The sequence below is a fragment of the Delphinus delphis genome, chromosome 19 (assembly GCF_949987515.2).
Source record: "Delphinus delphis chromosome 19, mDelDel1.2, whole genome shotgun sequence".
Classification (NCBI taxonomy): Eukaryota; Metazoa; Chordata; class Mammalia; order Artiodactyla; family Delphinidae; genus Delphinus; species Delphinus delphis.
In genome coordinates, this window is record NC_082701.1 from 48633772 (window position 1) to 48647402 (window position 13631).

The 13631-nt window shown below is 52.3% G+C and overlaps 1 protein-coding gene across 1 annotated transcript; it reads right to left on the reverse strand.

The window, feature by feature from the left end:
- Positions 1 to 402: 402 nt before the first annotated feature.
- GGT6 (gamma-glutamyltransferase 6) lies at positions 403 to 3220 on the reverse strand. Its single transcript, XM_059996644.1, is given in 10 exon segments — positions 403 to 580; positions 582 to 626; positions 628 to 853; positions 856 to 995; positions 997 to 1287; positions 1289 to 1355; positions 1683 to 1796; positions 1878 to 2050; positions 2609 to 2797; positions 3204 to 3220. Coding segments are annotated over 10 exon segments (1440 nt in total).
- Between the last annotated feature and the right edge of the window lie 10411 nt (positions 3221 to 13631).

Here is a 13631-nt window from a genome sequence, read left to right on the forward strand (position 1 = left end):
TCTTTATGTTGTTTCCAGCCCAGATGAGGGAGATCAGTGGAGTGTGGCCTGAAGGGGAGCACAGGGATGCCAACAGTGCGCCAGGATCTGCCTGCCCTGCCCGGAGGCCCAGAGCTTAGGGAGGGGCGTGGCTTTTTTCCACCTGTCCTTCCCGGAGCTGAATCAGAACTCAGGGCCGTCCCCAGGCCCTGGTGTTCCTTCCTCATTGTCCTCAGGTTCCTTAGCTGAAAAAACTCAAGTCCAGGCGACTGATCAGGCCAGAAGTTGAGGGCCTAAGCCAGCAGTGGGCACAGGATTGGTGCACACTCTTCATGTACTCCATTGGTGCTGGGCCCGCTCTGCCCTGGCCTCCAGGCTTGAGACCCCCTACTCCCACCCACCCCTGCCAGGCACCGCCCCACCTTAAAACCCCTGAAAGGAGCAGCAGCCACTGGGGACACTAGAGACATGGGCATGCTCTGCGGGGGCTGACACCTGAAGCAGGGTCCCTTGGCCACAAGTTCCGGGGCTCTCTATTGGTCCTTGCTGGGCCTGGGTTTGGGGCCCAGCCAAGTGGCTGAGCAGTGAGTGAGTCATGACTGGCAGCTGCAGGGGTCCCTGAAGGCATGAGCCCCAACATGTCGGCTTGTGTCATCTGAGCTGTCAAGAAGGATGAGGGGACAGGCCCAGGCACTGTTTGCAGACTCGGCCACCAGCTTGCTGAGTAGAACCCCGGCACTTGGGGACAGGCGTCCAGAGCTGAAGGAACTGTTGAGCGAGGAGGTAAGGAGCACAGAGGCGGTGCTGTCCATGGTGGCCAGGACACTGCTCCCGGGGCTGACGGCAGCTTGTAGGGGTGCTGGGCAGGGCTGTGCCCCCCGGACTGTAGAGCTGCCTCCAGTAGTTCCAGGCCAGCTGAGGGGCTGGGGGTGGTGAACAGGATGCCCTGGGGCACAGGTAGCTGCAGTGCTGGCTCCAAGGTGGGCATGGGCCTAGCTGAGGGGCCCTCCAGCCCCCAGACTCAGTAGAGCATCCCTGGCAAGGTCTGGGGTGGGAGCAAGTGCAGCCCGGTGGAGCACAGCTGCCAGTTTGGGGTTGGTGGCTCGGGCCCCAGGGCCCAGGGGAGTCCCATCAGCGTGGCAAAGTAGGGGACAGAGGCCCTTTGTGCCCTGGGCTGCGTCTACCAGAAAGCCCTCTTGAGCCAGCATGGTGGGGCCTACCAGCAGGTGTGGCGAGGGCAGGCGGGCAAAGCCTGTGTATAGCAAATGCAGGGCAGGCAGAGCCGAGGGTAGCCCCAGGCCGGGGGCCGGGGTCTGACGTCAGGGCGGTTGAGTTGCCTGAGGAGCTACTATGGAAGAGGCCCCAGAACACAGTGCCTGGGAGGAGACAAAGGGGTCACACAGGGGTCCGGGGCACTGACTGGTGTCAGGGGCACTCAGTAGTCCCAGGTGAAGGGTCACTGACTTAGCCTGGGGTTAGTGGTTACTGACTAGGCCTGGAGACAGGCATCAATAACCAGGCCTGGGGTCAAGGTCATACTGATCTGGGATCAAGGGTCACAGCCTAGAGTTGGGGCTACTGCCCAAGTCCTACGTCCTGCTCACCAGCCAGCCTTGAAGGCCAGGGGCCACTGACTGCCTGAGTTCCAACTTACTGATCATGCCCAGGGTTGGGGTCGCTGGCTGGGGTTGGGGGTCACTGACCTAGCCCTGTGGCATGAGGATGCACCACCGCCAGACACAGAGCTGCTGCAAGTCCAGCATCCACGACGTTGCCCCCGGCAACAGACAGCTCTCCACCCAGGTGGGAGCACGTGGCTGCAGCAAGAAAGGGGCTGTCTCGGGACTGGGACCCGTGACCCCGGCCCTCCCCTCCCCCGAGCTGCTCCTAGCACTGACCTGTAGGGCCGATGATGCTGCCGCGGTGGTACACGCCAGGCCTGTGGGAGCGCCCACTGGCTGGAGGGGCCCCAGAGCCCAAGGTTCCTGGAGAGGCACAGCTCTGTGGAGTTGCCTCACGGACAGGGAGAAGCCAACGGCCACCAGCCCCGGGCAGACTGCCAGCCTTGTTCCTGCAGAGAGGGATGTCCCGAGCCAGGACCAGGCAGGCAGACACCCAAGAACCCAGCAAACAATTCCCAAAAGGTTTGGTCTTGCTTGCAAGGAGGAGTATAAGTTTGCCAAGGAGAAAGGGCCTCCTGGCAGAAGTCACAGCCTGTCTGGAGACACAGAGATGGGAAAGAGCTTGGGGGAAACTGAGTCTCTGGAGAGGAGGTTGGAGGGACGCCTGAAGGGGGCTTGGCAGGCTTGAGGAGCAGGGCCCGGCCAGGTGTAGCCAGGACCAGCCTGCCCAGCAGGTGCCTCGTGCACCAGCGGGTGGGAGCTGGGAGCCTTCGGCAGAGCAGCCGGCAGGGCCGACTTGATACAAATGTCCCTTCAGATGCACAGACCTTGGATTGACCGGCACAGGCCAGGCCTGGGGCTGCAGCCGGGGGTCCCCCCACTCAACCAGAAGTTTCCTAGAGCTGGCCAAGCACGGGGTTGTCTGGCGCTCCTTAGGGGCTCCAGAGGGAGACACTTGCCAGCCTCAGTCCTGAGTTGCTGGGTGCCCAGACCCCTCCCTGCCTCACCCAGAGGAGTCCTGGGGCCCCAAGGGATGTGGAATGAGCTGCTCTGATATCTCACCCTCTTCCTCCTCAGACTCCAGGCTTGGTTCCCAGACCAGCAGCTTCTGGTAGAGCACAGGCCCTGCTATGGGTTCCACGGCCCACGGAGCCTGCCCGCCGTCCAGGCTGAGTCTTTGGAGGCCCTGCCCAAGCCTGAGCCGGTGGGGAGGAGGTGGAGCCACCCTTGGGGAAGGGTGGTGGGCAGGGCACGGGGCCAGGGAGGCTGTGAGTGACCCTGCCCCACCAGGGCACAGGGCCCGAGGAGCTCTTGTGGCAGGGGACCCCGTCAGGGGAAGGAGAAGCCCAGTCCTAGGGCCACAGCCCCTGAGACCCAGGGCACCCGCAGGCCGCTCCTTTTAGGGGATGCTGCCTTTGGATCCCGGTCCTGTTAAGGCTCTAATCTAGGGACGGGAAGCTTGAGTGAGAACTGCAGTACATTGGCTTGGATCAGGGCTCAGCATGGTATGGGGGTTTCTGGTCTCTGGCTTGGGTCAAGGCTCAGCCTGAGGCCACTCCAGGGGTCTGGGTGGGGAGCAACTTGGGTGGTGAAGGTACCTACCTCCCTGGGCACGTCATGCGGCCCTTATCCAGCAGGTGGCGCCATAGGGCTCCTGGGGAGCTGCAGCCTCCTTCACTCTGGGTTTCACTTCAAGGAGTTCTGTGGGAAAATCATAGAACTCCAAAGAGTGCTGCAGTCTCATCTGTTCTCCAGTCATCTCTCTGCTGACCACGCTCTGCTATGAGCGCCTCAAACCCCAAACCCTCCGCTGTGCTCTCAGCGGACCATCTGTCCTCCCACTTCACATATCAGAGCCAACACAAGAAGCCCTCTAGATCCACCCCCAACTACAAACCCACCTTCCACCCCACTCCAATGGAAAAGCCTATTCCCTGCCTCTGGTTCTGGCCCCGACCTCTCCCCCACTTCTTACCTCCTGCTTCCCCAGGGACCTCACCTAGTGACCCCCTTCTCTCCCGTAGCTTCACATCTTCTCTGTGGGTTCCTTCGACAACATTGAAGTGTCGAGTCTCCAGAAATTCCTCTCCTAGGTATGCACCCAACAGACATGTACTAGAATGTTCATAGCCGCACTAGTTGGAACAGCCCCAAATTGGAAAGCTCACACCCCCATTATCAGTAGCACGATTGTAGTTACACAGTGCAATACTTTGCAGCGGTGAGAATGAGGGGTCTACCATTGTATGCAATGATCTAGATGGATCTTACAAAGACACGACGACTGAAAGAAGCCAGGGACGAAAGAGCACACCCTAATTGCTTCCATCTGTATAAAGTACAAGAGCAGGTGAGCCTAGTTCCTGCCATTACAGGTCAGGAGGAGGCAGAGAGGGCTTCTGGGATGCTTGGTGATGTTGTTTATCAATCTGAGGTCGGTTGCGTGGGTTCCTGATTGTGAAAGTGCACCCAGCTGTCCATTTGTGACACGTGCACTTTTCTGGAGGTATATTGCATTTCAATAAAAAGCTTTTTAAAAAGCTGGAGTATTTTCTCCATTAAAACCACAGCCACACTCGGTGCTTTGTGACCGCCTGGAGGGGTGGGATAGGGAGGGTGGGAGGGAGACGCAAGAGGGAAGAGATGTGGGAACATACGTATATGTATAACTGATTCACTTTGTTATAAAGTAGAAACTAACAGACCATTGTAAAGCAATTATACCCCAATAAAGATGTTAAAAAAAAAAACCACAGCCACAAAAATCGTCCTTTCATCTCACTCGGCTCTCCAGCCACTTCTCTTTCTCTCGGCCTCTTCACAAGCAGGTAGAGTGGTTAACTTGGTGTGCATTGGGAGTTTTTAAAATCAGATTGCTGGGCTCCGTTCCCAGAGGTTCTGACTTTGTAGGTCTGGGGTAGGGGCCAGAAATTTGCTTTCGGAACTCCCAGGTGATGCTGCTGCTACCAGTCCTGAATGAGCACTGATCTACAAAAGATACACACCTGCTGTTGCCACTTCCTTGCCTCCCATTTTTTCCCCCTCAGCCCACTAACAAGCTGGTTTCCATCCCCAACCCGCCAGAGAAACCTTCAGTTTCTAGGCTTTCTGATTTCTTGGACCAATAACTTACCAACCAACCGGAGATACCAGCATAGGATGGCCAACTTTTTATTTTGCCATGGATTGGGTGTGGGAGGGTCACAATTACCATCTGTGTTCATTTCATAAAATAATTTGATTTCACTTCCTGTTAATACAACGTGGGAAGGTTATAGTGTCGGAATTAAGGTCAGGCCTTCCTTCCTGAGAAAACGCAGCTGGGAACCTTATGTGTCTATATGCCCCATCCTCAGACTAGCCTCTGCGCTCCTAGCACTGGCTCCCTTTATCCAGCAGACAGTCTGTGGCACCTGTCCAGCCAACATTCCTCTGTCCTTAGAGCTATGCCCTGGCAAACTCTTTGGGACCAAGACCTCCACTGACTGGGTCCGGGAGACCTCTCCCTGTGTGGCCTTTCTCATTCCCACAGCTCTGGGCCGGGATAGCACTGCCCCACACCTCCGGAGATGCCTATTAGCTAAGCTCCAGTTAGACGCCAGACAGGCTTCGGGGGTGAATAATGGTCAGGCCAAAGGGCAAATGGTGCCAATCATTTCAGTGGGAGTTGGGAATGGAACTAGGTTCCAGAAACCTGGGTCTGGTCCGATCTACAAGCCTTAGCAATTGCCCAGGTATGAGACCAAAGAGCCCGGAGACAGTGACAGAGATGTCAATGATTTATTGGGTAGGGAATCTTACAAGTCTGAAGCAAAGTCCTGGAGGGGCACCCCACCACGGATGGCGGACGGCAGGCGGGCGGGCAGTCACCCCACCATGGAGAGCGGGCGGCGAGTGGGCGGCAAGCAGGCGGGCCGGACACGACAAGCTTCGTTACTCAGGGAAGAAGGAGGCTACCTTTTATAGGAGGAATTGACGTCAGGTTGACTCATCAGTTACCAGGGAAACCAGCGGCTGGGGCAGGGGGCAAGTATGTAGGTAGTTACTGATTAAGTAACTATGATTAAGAGGATTGGGTAGTCGTGTGAGTAGGGTGTAGGTTAAGCAGGGACTGGTCAAGCAGGGGATGTACAGAGAGCAAGAGAAGCCATCTTGAGTGGCCTGACCACAGAGCCTCAACCTACAATGCTAAGATGATAATGGATAAGCCTCATCACTGCAACTATACACACACACACACGCACAGGTGTCTGAGTGTGAAGTGTAGGACTATAGGTTGATTCATGCCTTCATCATTTATTTTTAAACTATTATTTATTTTGGCCACACTATGCGGCTTGCAGGATCTTCGTTCCCCAACTGGGGATTGAACCCGGGCCCTAACCACTGGACTGCCAGGGAATTCCATATTTTTAAAGTTTTTTATTAAAGTATAGATGATTTCCAATATTATACTAGTTTCAGGTGTGCAACATAGTGATTCAATATTTTTATAGGTTATACTCCATTTAAAGTTATTACAAAACAATGACTATATTGATGATTTCATTCTCTTAAAAGTTCTCAACTTTATCCTAATGGTTCTGCACATTAGAATCACCTGTAAGCTTTAACCGCTCCTAATACCCAGGCAGAGCAATTAAAAAATTAAATCAAACTCTTTAGGTTGGAGATTCATCAGTTTTTAAAAATTAATTAATTTATTATTTATTTTTGGTTGCCTTGGGGTCTTTCTTGCTGTGCGTGGGCTTTCTCTAGTTGCGGCGAGCGGGGGCTACTCTTTGATGTGGTGCGTGGGCTTCTCATTGCGGTGGCTTCTCTTGTTGTGGAGCACAGGTTCTAGGTGCACAGGCTTCAGTAGCCGTGGCACGCGGGCTTCAGTAGTTGCGGCTCATGGACTGTAGAGTGCAAGGTCAGTAGCTGTGGTGCGTGGCCTTAGTTGCTCCACGGCATGTGGGATCTTCCCGGACCAGGGCTCGAACCCGTGTCCCCTGCATTGGCAAGTGGGTTCTTAACCACTGCGCCACAGGGAAGGCCCTCATCAGTTTTTTAAAAAGCTTTCCAGGTGTTTTCAACGTGCAGCCAAGGTTGAGAACCACTGCCTTATCTAGCCCGCTAGTTCAGTGATTTCTGCAACTGGAATCATTTCCAGGGACTTAAAAATGATACCAATGTGCTAATCCCTCCCCCTCTCCAGTCCCACACCAATGGAGTCAGTATCTCTGGAAGTGAGCCTCAGTTATCAGGAGAGTTTTTAAAGCTCCTCAGGTGATTCTAATGTGTAGCCAGAATTGAGAACTGCTGCTTCTATTAATACCCTCCTAGGTGCCTTTACCAGGCATTCCCTGGGTATCTCTTCTGTGCTGGGGGAGGGTGGGGAGGAGCCTGGGAACAGCCAGAGGTTGGTTGTCCTCCAGCAGCCCTGGCCGCTCCTACAAAAAGAGGCAAGGAAGGATATGGGCCCAGCAGTCAGCTTTTCTCCAGTCCCCTCAAGCTGACGTTCCTGCTCATCGTCTCTGGCTCAGACCTGCCGTGTGTGTGCATGCACACGTGCACATGACTTTATGATTGGACCCTGGGACATGCTGAGGTTTGACTCTGATTATAAATTTGGAGGCAGTGAAGTGTGGTAGGCGTGGAAGAATTGGCTTTTCCTTGCAAGGTGATTCTGTGATGTGACCAGAATATGGGTATTACAAAAAAAATTACAAAAATCAGCCCCGGTGATTATAGTTGCAGATATCGCCAAAAAGGGTTTCTGAGCAAGCCAGGAACAGCCTCAACAGACAGAGGAGGCAGTGTTAGAGTGGGTGTATTTGCTGAGCCATTTGCTAAGACAACTGTACACTCGGGAAAGACAAATACCTTTTTCTTTCAGGGATTATTAGATGCTGGCTCTGAGCCAATAATACCTAAATCGTTATTGCTGTGGTCCACCTGTTAAAATGAGGACTTATGACAGTTAAAGGGAAATTTGACCAAGATAGAGCTGGTGGAATTCTTCACTCATTCTGTAGCTATTTCCACACTTTCTGAGTGCACAGTTGGAATAATATACTCTGCAGCTACCACAATCTTTACATTATTTCTCAGATTCATAGAGTAAGAGCCTTTATTGTGGTAAGAGCCAAGTGGAAGCCTCCCTCTTCAATGCTCCCTCTATAAGCAGAATACTCAGATCAATACTGGAAGAATTGCAAAGATGAGTGCTACCATTAAAGACTTGAAAAATGGAGGGGTACGGATTCCTATTTCAACTTAATTTAGTGGTCTGTATAATGCAGAAGACAGATAGCTCTTGGGAAATTACAGTAGGTGTAGTAACAAGAGTTAAGTCAAATTGCAGCTGCTATTCCAGGTATTTCTTTATTGAGGAAAATGAACACAGCCTCTGGCAAATGCTCTATTCTCTACCCCAATAAGCAGAGAATCCAGAAGTCTTTTGTTTTTACCTGGTAGGGACAGCAGTACACCTTCACCTTCTAGCCTCAAATGATGGCAGCACGGCTTCTAATGTTCAGGGTCAGGGATACAAGCTGGGGCATCTGGTTCCCAGATGAGATGGAAACAGTGGTGCCTTCACCAGACATTTCTGCCCCATGATTTTGAGCATTAGCCTCTGAGGCAGTTCTTGAACAGCTCCCCACGTCACCCAACCACTTTCTGTGCCCACAGACCTTTCATAAATTTCTTTTCTATTTAATGCAGGCAGAAGTATGTCTTTTGCTTACAACTAGTAACACTGACTGAGGCACATACCTCTAGAAGTCCCTGGAGGGCAGCAAACATCCTACACGGCTTGAAGTGGGGACCAGGGACGTGTCTCTTGATAGAACCAGGATTCTCATCTCCAAATACTGAAGTCACTCACGCAGATGAACAGACGTGAGGTCAGTTATCTCACTGGCTGAGCTTAGGCCACATGTGTGCCCCTTTGCCAGTAGAGGAAGAGTATGTCTTAGAGCCAGACTTAGAATTGGGGAAGTTCAGCTCCAGTAAGAGGTCATTACTTGGTCAATTTCTTTTCTGAATATTTCTAAAGCAAGAAAGCCTGGGGGCTTCCCTGGTGGCGCAGTGGTTGCGAGTCCGCCTGCCGATGCAGGGGACACGGGTTCGTGCCCCATTCCGGGAGGATCCCACATGCCGCGGAGCGGCTGGGCCCCTGAGCCATGGCCTATGAGCCTGCGCGTCCGGAGCCTGTGCTCCGCAACGGGAGAGGCCACATCAGTGAGAGGCCTGCATACCGCAAAAAAAAAAAAAAAAAAAAAAAAAAAAAGCTTGAATCAGGAAGCACCTCCGTTGCCCCTTTCCTGGCAGCATCTAGTTCTTTATTCACTGCTTTAATCTCTGTCAAAAGTGTTCCAGTTGCCTCTGGGTACCGGTCTTCTCCTGGTGCCGAGAGCCTCACATATCTTTGACGATACTTCCTGTAGTGGGTCTGTCATGTTTTCGAATGCCTCCTCTCTCCACTCCTTCCTAATTGCATCCAGATTTTCTACTGGGGAATTATTCCTCCCCACCCCTCATAGCGTGGAGTCCTAGTGAGAAGTGGTGGTAAGTTCAAATATCTGGGACTGATCAAGCAAAAAACAAAACAAAACAAAACAAAAAACTCGTGACCACTAGATGGTAGTGGCACACAATGAGCTGTACGAGCGTGGCTCTGGGACAGGACTGCGGTCACGGGAAGTCCCCCATAGCGGGAGACGTTCTAGGGATAGCAGTGCTGGGCCACCCCTGGAAGGGAAGAGGGCAAGGGACCTCCCGGGGGAGAAGGGACTCCAAGAGGGGGTTTATGTGTCTAGGTAGGTCTCTGGGTCAGACAACTCCAAAGGGCAGCAGTGGCTTGGGGTCTCTTATAGCTCTGGGGTTTGTCTTATCTATGGCCGGCAGATGTTGGGTGAAGTTTTGCAGGGTGTGTAAAGCAGGCAGGTGCTAAGGGGCTGAAAATATGCTTATTGGGGCTATACTTAAAGCAACTGGATGTGTACAAATTTGCGTTTGGCCCCCGGAGGGGGGGCTTTTGAGCAATGGATCCCAGCCTGCTATGAAGTAAACACCATAGGGGTCACCACACAACACAGGGGTTATCTACAGCCCTTTTATTGATATATGACAGGCTAATAATAACGAGTGCCTGGCTCCCGCCTCTCTCTTCCACTACAGAAGGGGAGGGAGCAGATCTTTCCTCAACCCACCCTGCTGGTATAGACAAGGGGCACTGTTTTCTGGGGCTGACAGTTGAGAGAGACAGAGAGAGATACAGAGAGAGAGAGAGACAGAAACAGAAACTAGAACCCTGTACTAGCTGATAGGTCTCTGGGGCCACACTCTAGCTCTGAGATGGGGTTATCAGTCAGGCTACATTCTGGTCCAAGCGTCAGTGCATCCAACAATGGTTTGAACAAATAAGGGCTGATTTTTCTCACTAGTTTAGAGTTAACCGGCTGCTGCTTTTGCTCTGGGGCTCCCCAGCGTTGGGACTAGTTATCTATGTGCCCTTCTTGGTCTTTCCCCATGGTATCCAGGGGCTGTTTGAAACACCTCAGCCGTTGCCCTGGCAGGAAGGAGGGGACGAAGGGACAGCACCAGTGGTGGAATTTCCTGCTGGATGCCCCCGGCCGATTTCTGCTTTTGCCTCTGTGGCCAGAACTGAGTCACACAGCCACCCCCGCCAGCTGCAAGGGAGGCTGGAAACGTAGTTCATGGATCCTCTGTAAGGGAGGAGAGTGAGGGAGAGGCTGGGGGCTGGGCACGGCTGTTGGGTTAGGCAGCCTGTGTGCCCCGCCTCGGGGCACTGTGTGTAGCTGATCATCCTGGAGCACGAAGTCCAGGGGCTGTACAGGGGCCCCAGCCCTTTACTGACAGGATGTGTCCCCAAAGTCTAAATCAGGTTCAACAAGTAGTCTCAGATGCAGGTGGTTAGGAGATCTAGAAGGCAATGATTGATTTCATGATTTCCCTAACTCTTCCACATTTGGGAAACTGAGTCCCTGGCTGTGGTTCCTCAACACGGAAGACCACTTTGGGCATTATTCACCTTGGACCTGAGGTCACCAACCCCCTTCCAAACTTAGAGGCAAAGAGTAGAGTTTAGGTCATCACAGGAAACAGACTTCCCAAGATCAATTAAGGTATTGATCTCTCAGGTCTGATTTGGGAAACTTGAGCTCAGTCTCTAAATCTGGGACTGAATCACTCTGAACAAGTTATTAACTCTGTGCCCAGGTTTTTCCATCTAAAAAATCTCTCCTTGCTACTAAATGATGGGGCATAATGGTTTCAGGAGCGCGTGTGCTAGAGTTAACCTGCTTGGGGGTGAATTCTGTGTGACCCCCTCCAAGCCTCAGTTTCCCCACCTATAAAATGAGCATAGTAACAGTTTGCATAAGTAACTCATTATAAGCACTCAACACGTTAACAGTTGTCATAACTGTTGGCATTACCAACGGTATACCTGTCTTGCAAGGCTCTATAATAAGTCCTTTTGGTTTTGCGATCGTAGCATCCTTTATAGAGACCTACACACAATTCCTCGGGAAATATATTCAGCTCTGAGACCCCTTGCGTTTGTGTGTGCTGTGCCACTGCCTGGAATCCACCCCTGCCCCAGCTTTCCGCCCAGCAAACATCCATTCCTTCATCAAGATCCCACTCAAGGGTAACTCCCTTCATTACCCAGCCTTCTCCGCCCACTTGTCCAGCTGAGTGGCATGGCCTGTGAGAGTTCCAGCTCTCCTGGGTGGCAGCCACAGGAAAACCACTGGGCATCACTGAGCAGTGTAAGGATGCTTGAGTGTCTCGCGGAACCCGAGGGCCTCAGAAATGGCCTGGAGCCCAGAGAAGCAGGGCTGCTGGAAGCACCTTCTTCTCTCTTTCTCTTGGGGAAGCAGCTTCTACTTTTTCTCTAGCTGCAAACTGGCTGTTACCCGTCCACATGATAGACAGCAGCTGTCGCCCACCCTCCAAAGCCTACATCTAGAGAGCAGCCGGATGGAACTGAAATCTCCTGGTCCTACGTCCAAACTCCTCAGGAGAGGGGCTCATTGGCCCACCTTCCGTTAGCTGCTCACTGACCCAGCCAGCCGGGGCGGGGCGTGGGGAGGAGCAGGGCTAGATGGTGCAAATACGGTGGTTCCTGCTGAATTGAGTTGAGGGGGGCAGTCTCTGAGAAGGGAAATTTGTGCAGGAATTTGAATACAAGCAAGAAGCCACCCTGTTGCCTACTTAGAGCCCTCTGCACATTCAGTAGGTGTGTCGCCCGCATGCTCTGATCCCAGCAGGGCTACTCACGCTTTCCTTCAAGGTGTATATATATATATACATATATATACATGTGTATATATATATATATATATATTTTGCGGTATGCGGGCCTCTCACTGTTGTGGCCTCTCCCGTCGCGGAGCACAGGCTCCGGACGCGCAGGCTCAGCGGCCATGGCTCACGGGCCCAGCCGCTCCGCGGCATGTGGGATCCTCCCGGACCGGGGCACGAACCCGCGTCCCCTGCATCGGCAGGCGGACTCTCAACCACTGTGCCACCTGGGAAGCCCTCCTTCAAGGTATATTAGTTAAGATTCTTAACTGAGCAAGCTTAGCAAAAAACTTCTGAGAGCTAAAGCCAAGAGTGGGGCATCTCATAGAAAGAGCTGGTTGTTCAACTCTTTGCATGAGAGGACCCAGGGGAGCTCTGGGGATGCGGCCACAGGAGTTAGTGACCCTCCTCTCTAGATCTCTAGATCCTCTAGTTATTTCCTGCCTCTATGCGTTTCTGTTTCAAAATCCCGATTCCCAGGAGGCCGACTCTGCCCAGCCCTGATGGGTTGCTGAGCAGTCTGGCCGGGGAGGGCAGGTTATGTCTATCATATGGACACGGTTGTGGAGCCCTCCCTGTGTATGCTGGCGTGCAGTTCTCAGAGAAGAAGGTTTTGGGAGCTGGGGAGTTAGTTCAGGCCATAGTGAGAAGAGCCCTGAGTTTGGGGCCAGGCGTTCAGCCTTGCCTGAACCTTTACAGGGACCTGGGCAAGTAGCTTGCTTTCCCCCAGTTCCCTGTGAACCTGTTTCCTCATCTATAAAACTGGGGAGTTGGGCTGAAAGACCACAGGAATCCCATGACATTCTGTCCATTCACACGTTCTCTTTTTCTGGAACTCACCACCCAGTAGCTAAACTTTTGAGACGTCCCCAGAAGGGTCTGAGAAATGTAAGCAGATTCTTAGAGTGATCAACTCCTGCCAAAGACTTAGCCCTCAGGGACCCAGCACGTTTCACTCTATGCTGCTCACAGGTGACACTTATCCACGAATAGACCTCAAACGCTCAAATACTAAGGATTTTCCTGTGGTATCAGGAGATTGTGAGAGAACAGGGTGCGTACCAGCTTGAGAAAAAGGCGCTCTTTGTTTTGTCTTACTACTGACAGGTTAATCTCTGTTAACATAAAGGCATCCTTTCCTTAATTTTAACTGTCTCAAATTTGAGGGATGCTAACTCCCCCCATTAAAGAGTCTTCATACCTAATTGAGATCGTCCACTTAAGTGCCAATTATGACCTAAGGAATGCAATGGGAAATAGTTCATAAAGAAATTGTCTTCTTCCAGGATTTCCAGAACATACCAAGGGCCCCAATTCTTCAACAAGGCTCAAACCAAGCCAGCATCTGGTTCTCTGTGATAACTTCATTACGTAATTCACGTGTAAAGGTAAACACAACAGTAGGTGTGAATGTTGCAGGACAGCTGAGTCTAGCACTCTGCTACTTCCTTTCTGGGCTTCAGTTTTTCCAGATGTACAATGACTGAGTTGGACTAGATACTTTCAAAGTCTGCACTCACAGCTTCAATGTTTACGACTTCCAAGACACACTGATTTTTCAAGGACACAGGCCAAGTTGAAAGAAATTAACATGGCCTCTTACTGCCGGCTCATGTGTGATAAAAGAGGAAATGTTTCCCTATTTCTGCTCCCACCTCTCGGCTTCTTGGTCCTTGGGGCAGAATGCGTACCAGCAGAGAGCAGAGGTTACCA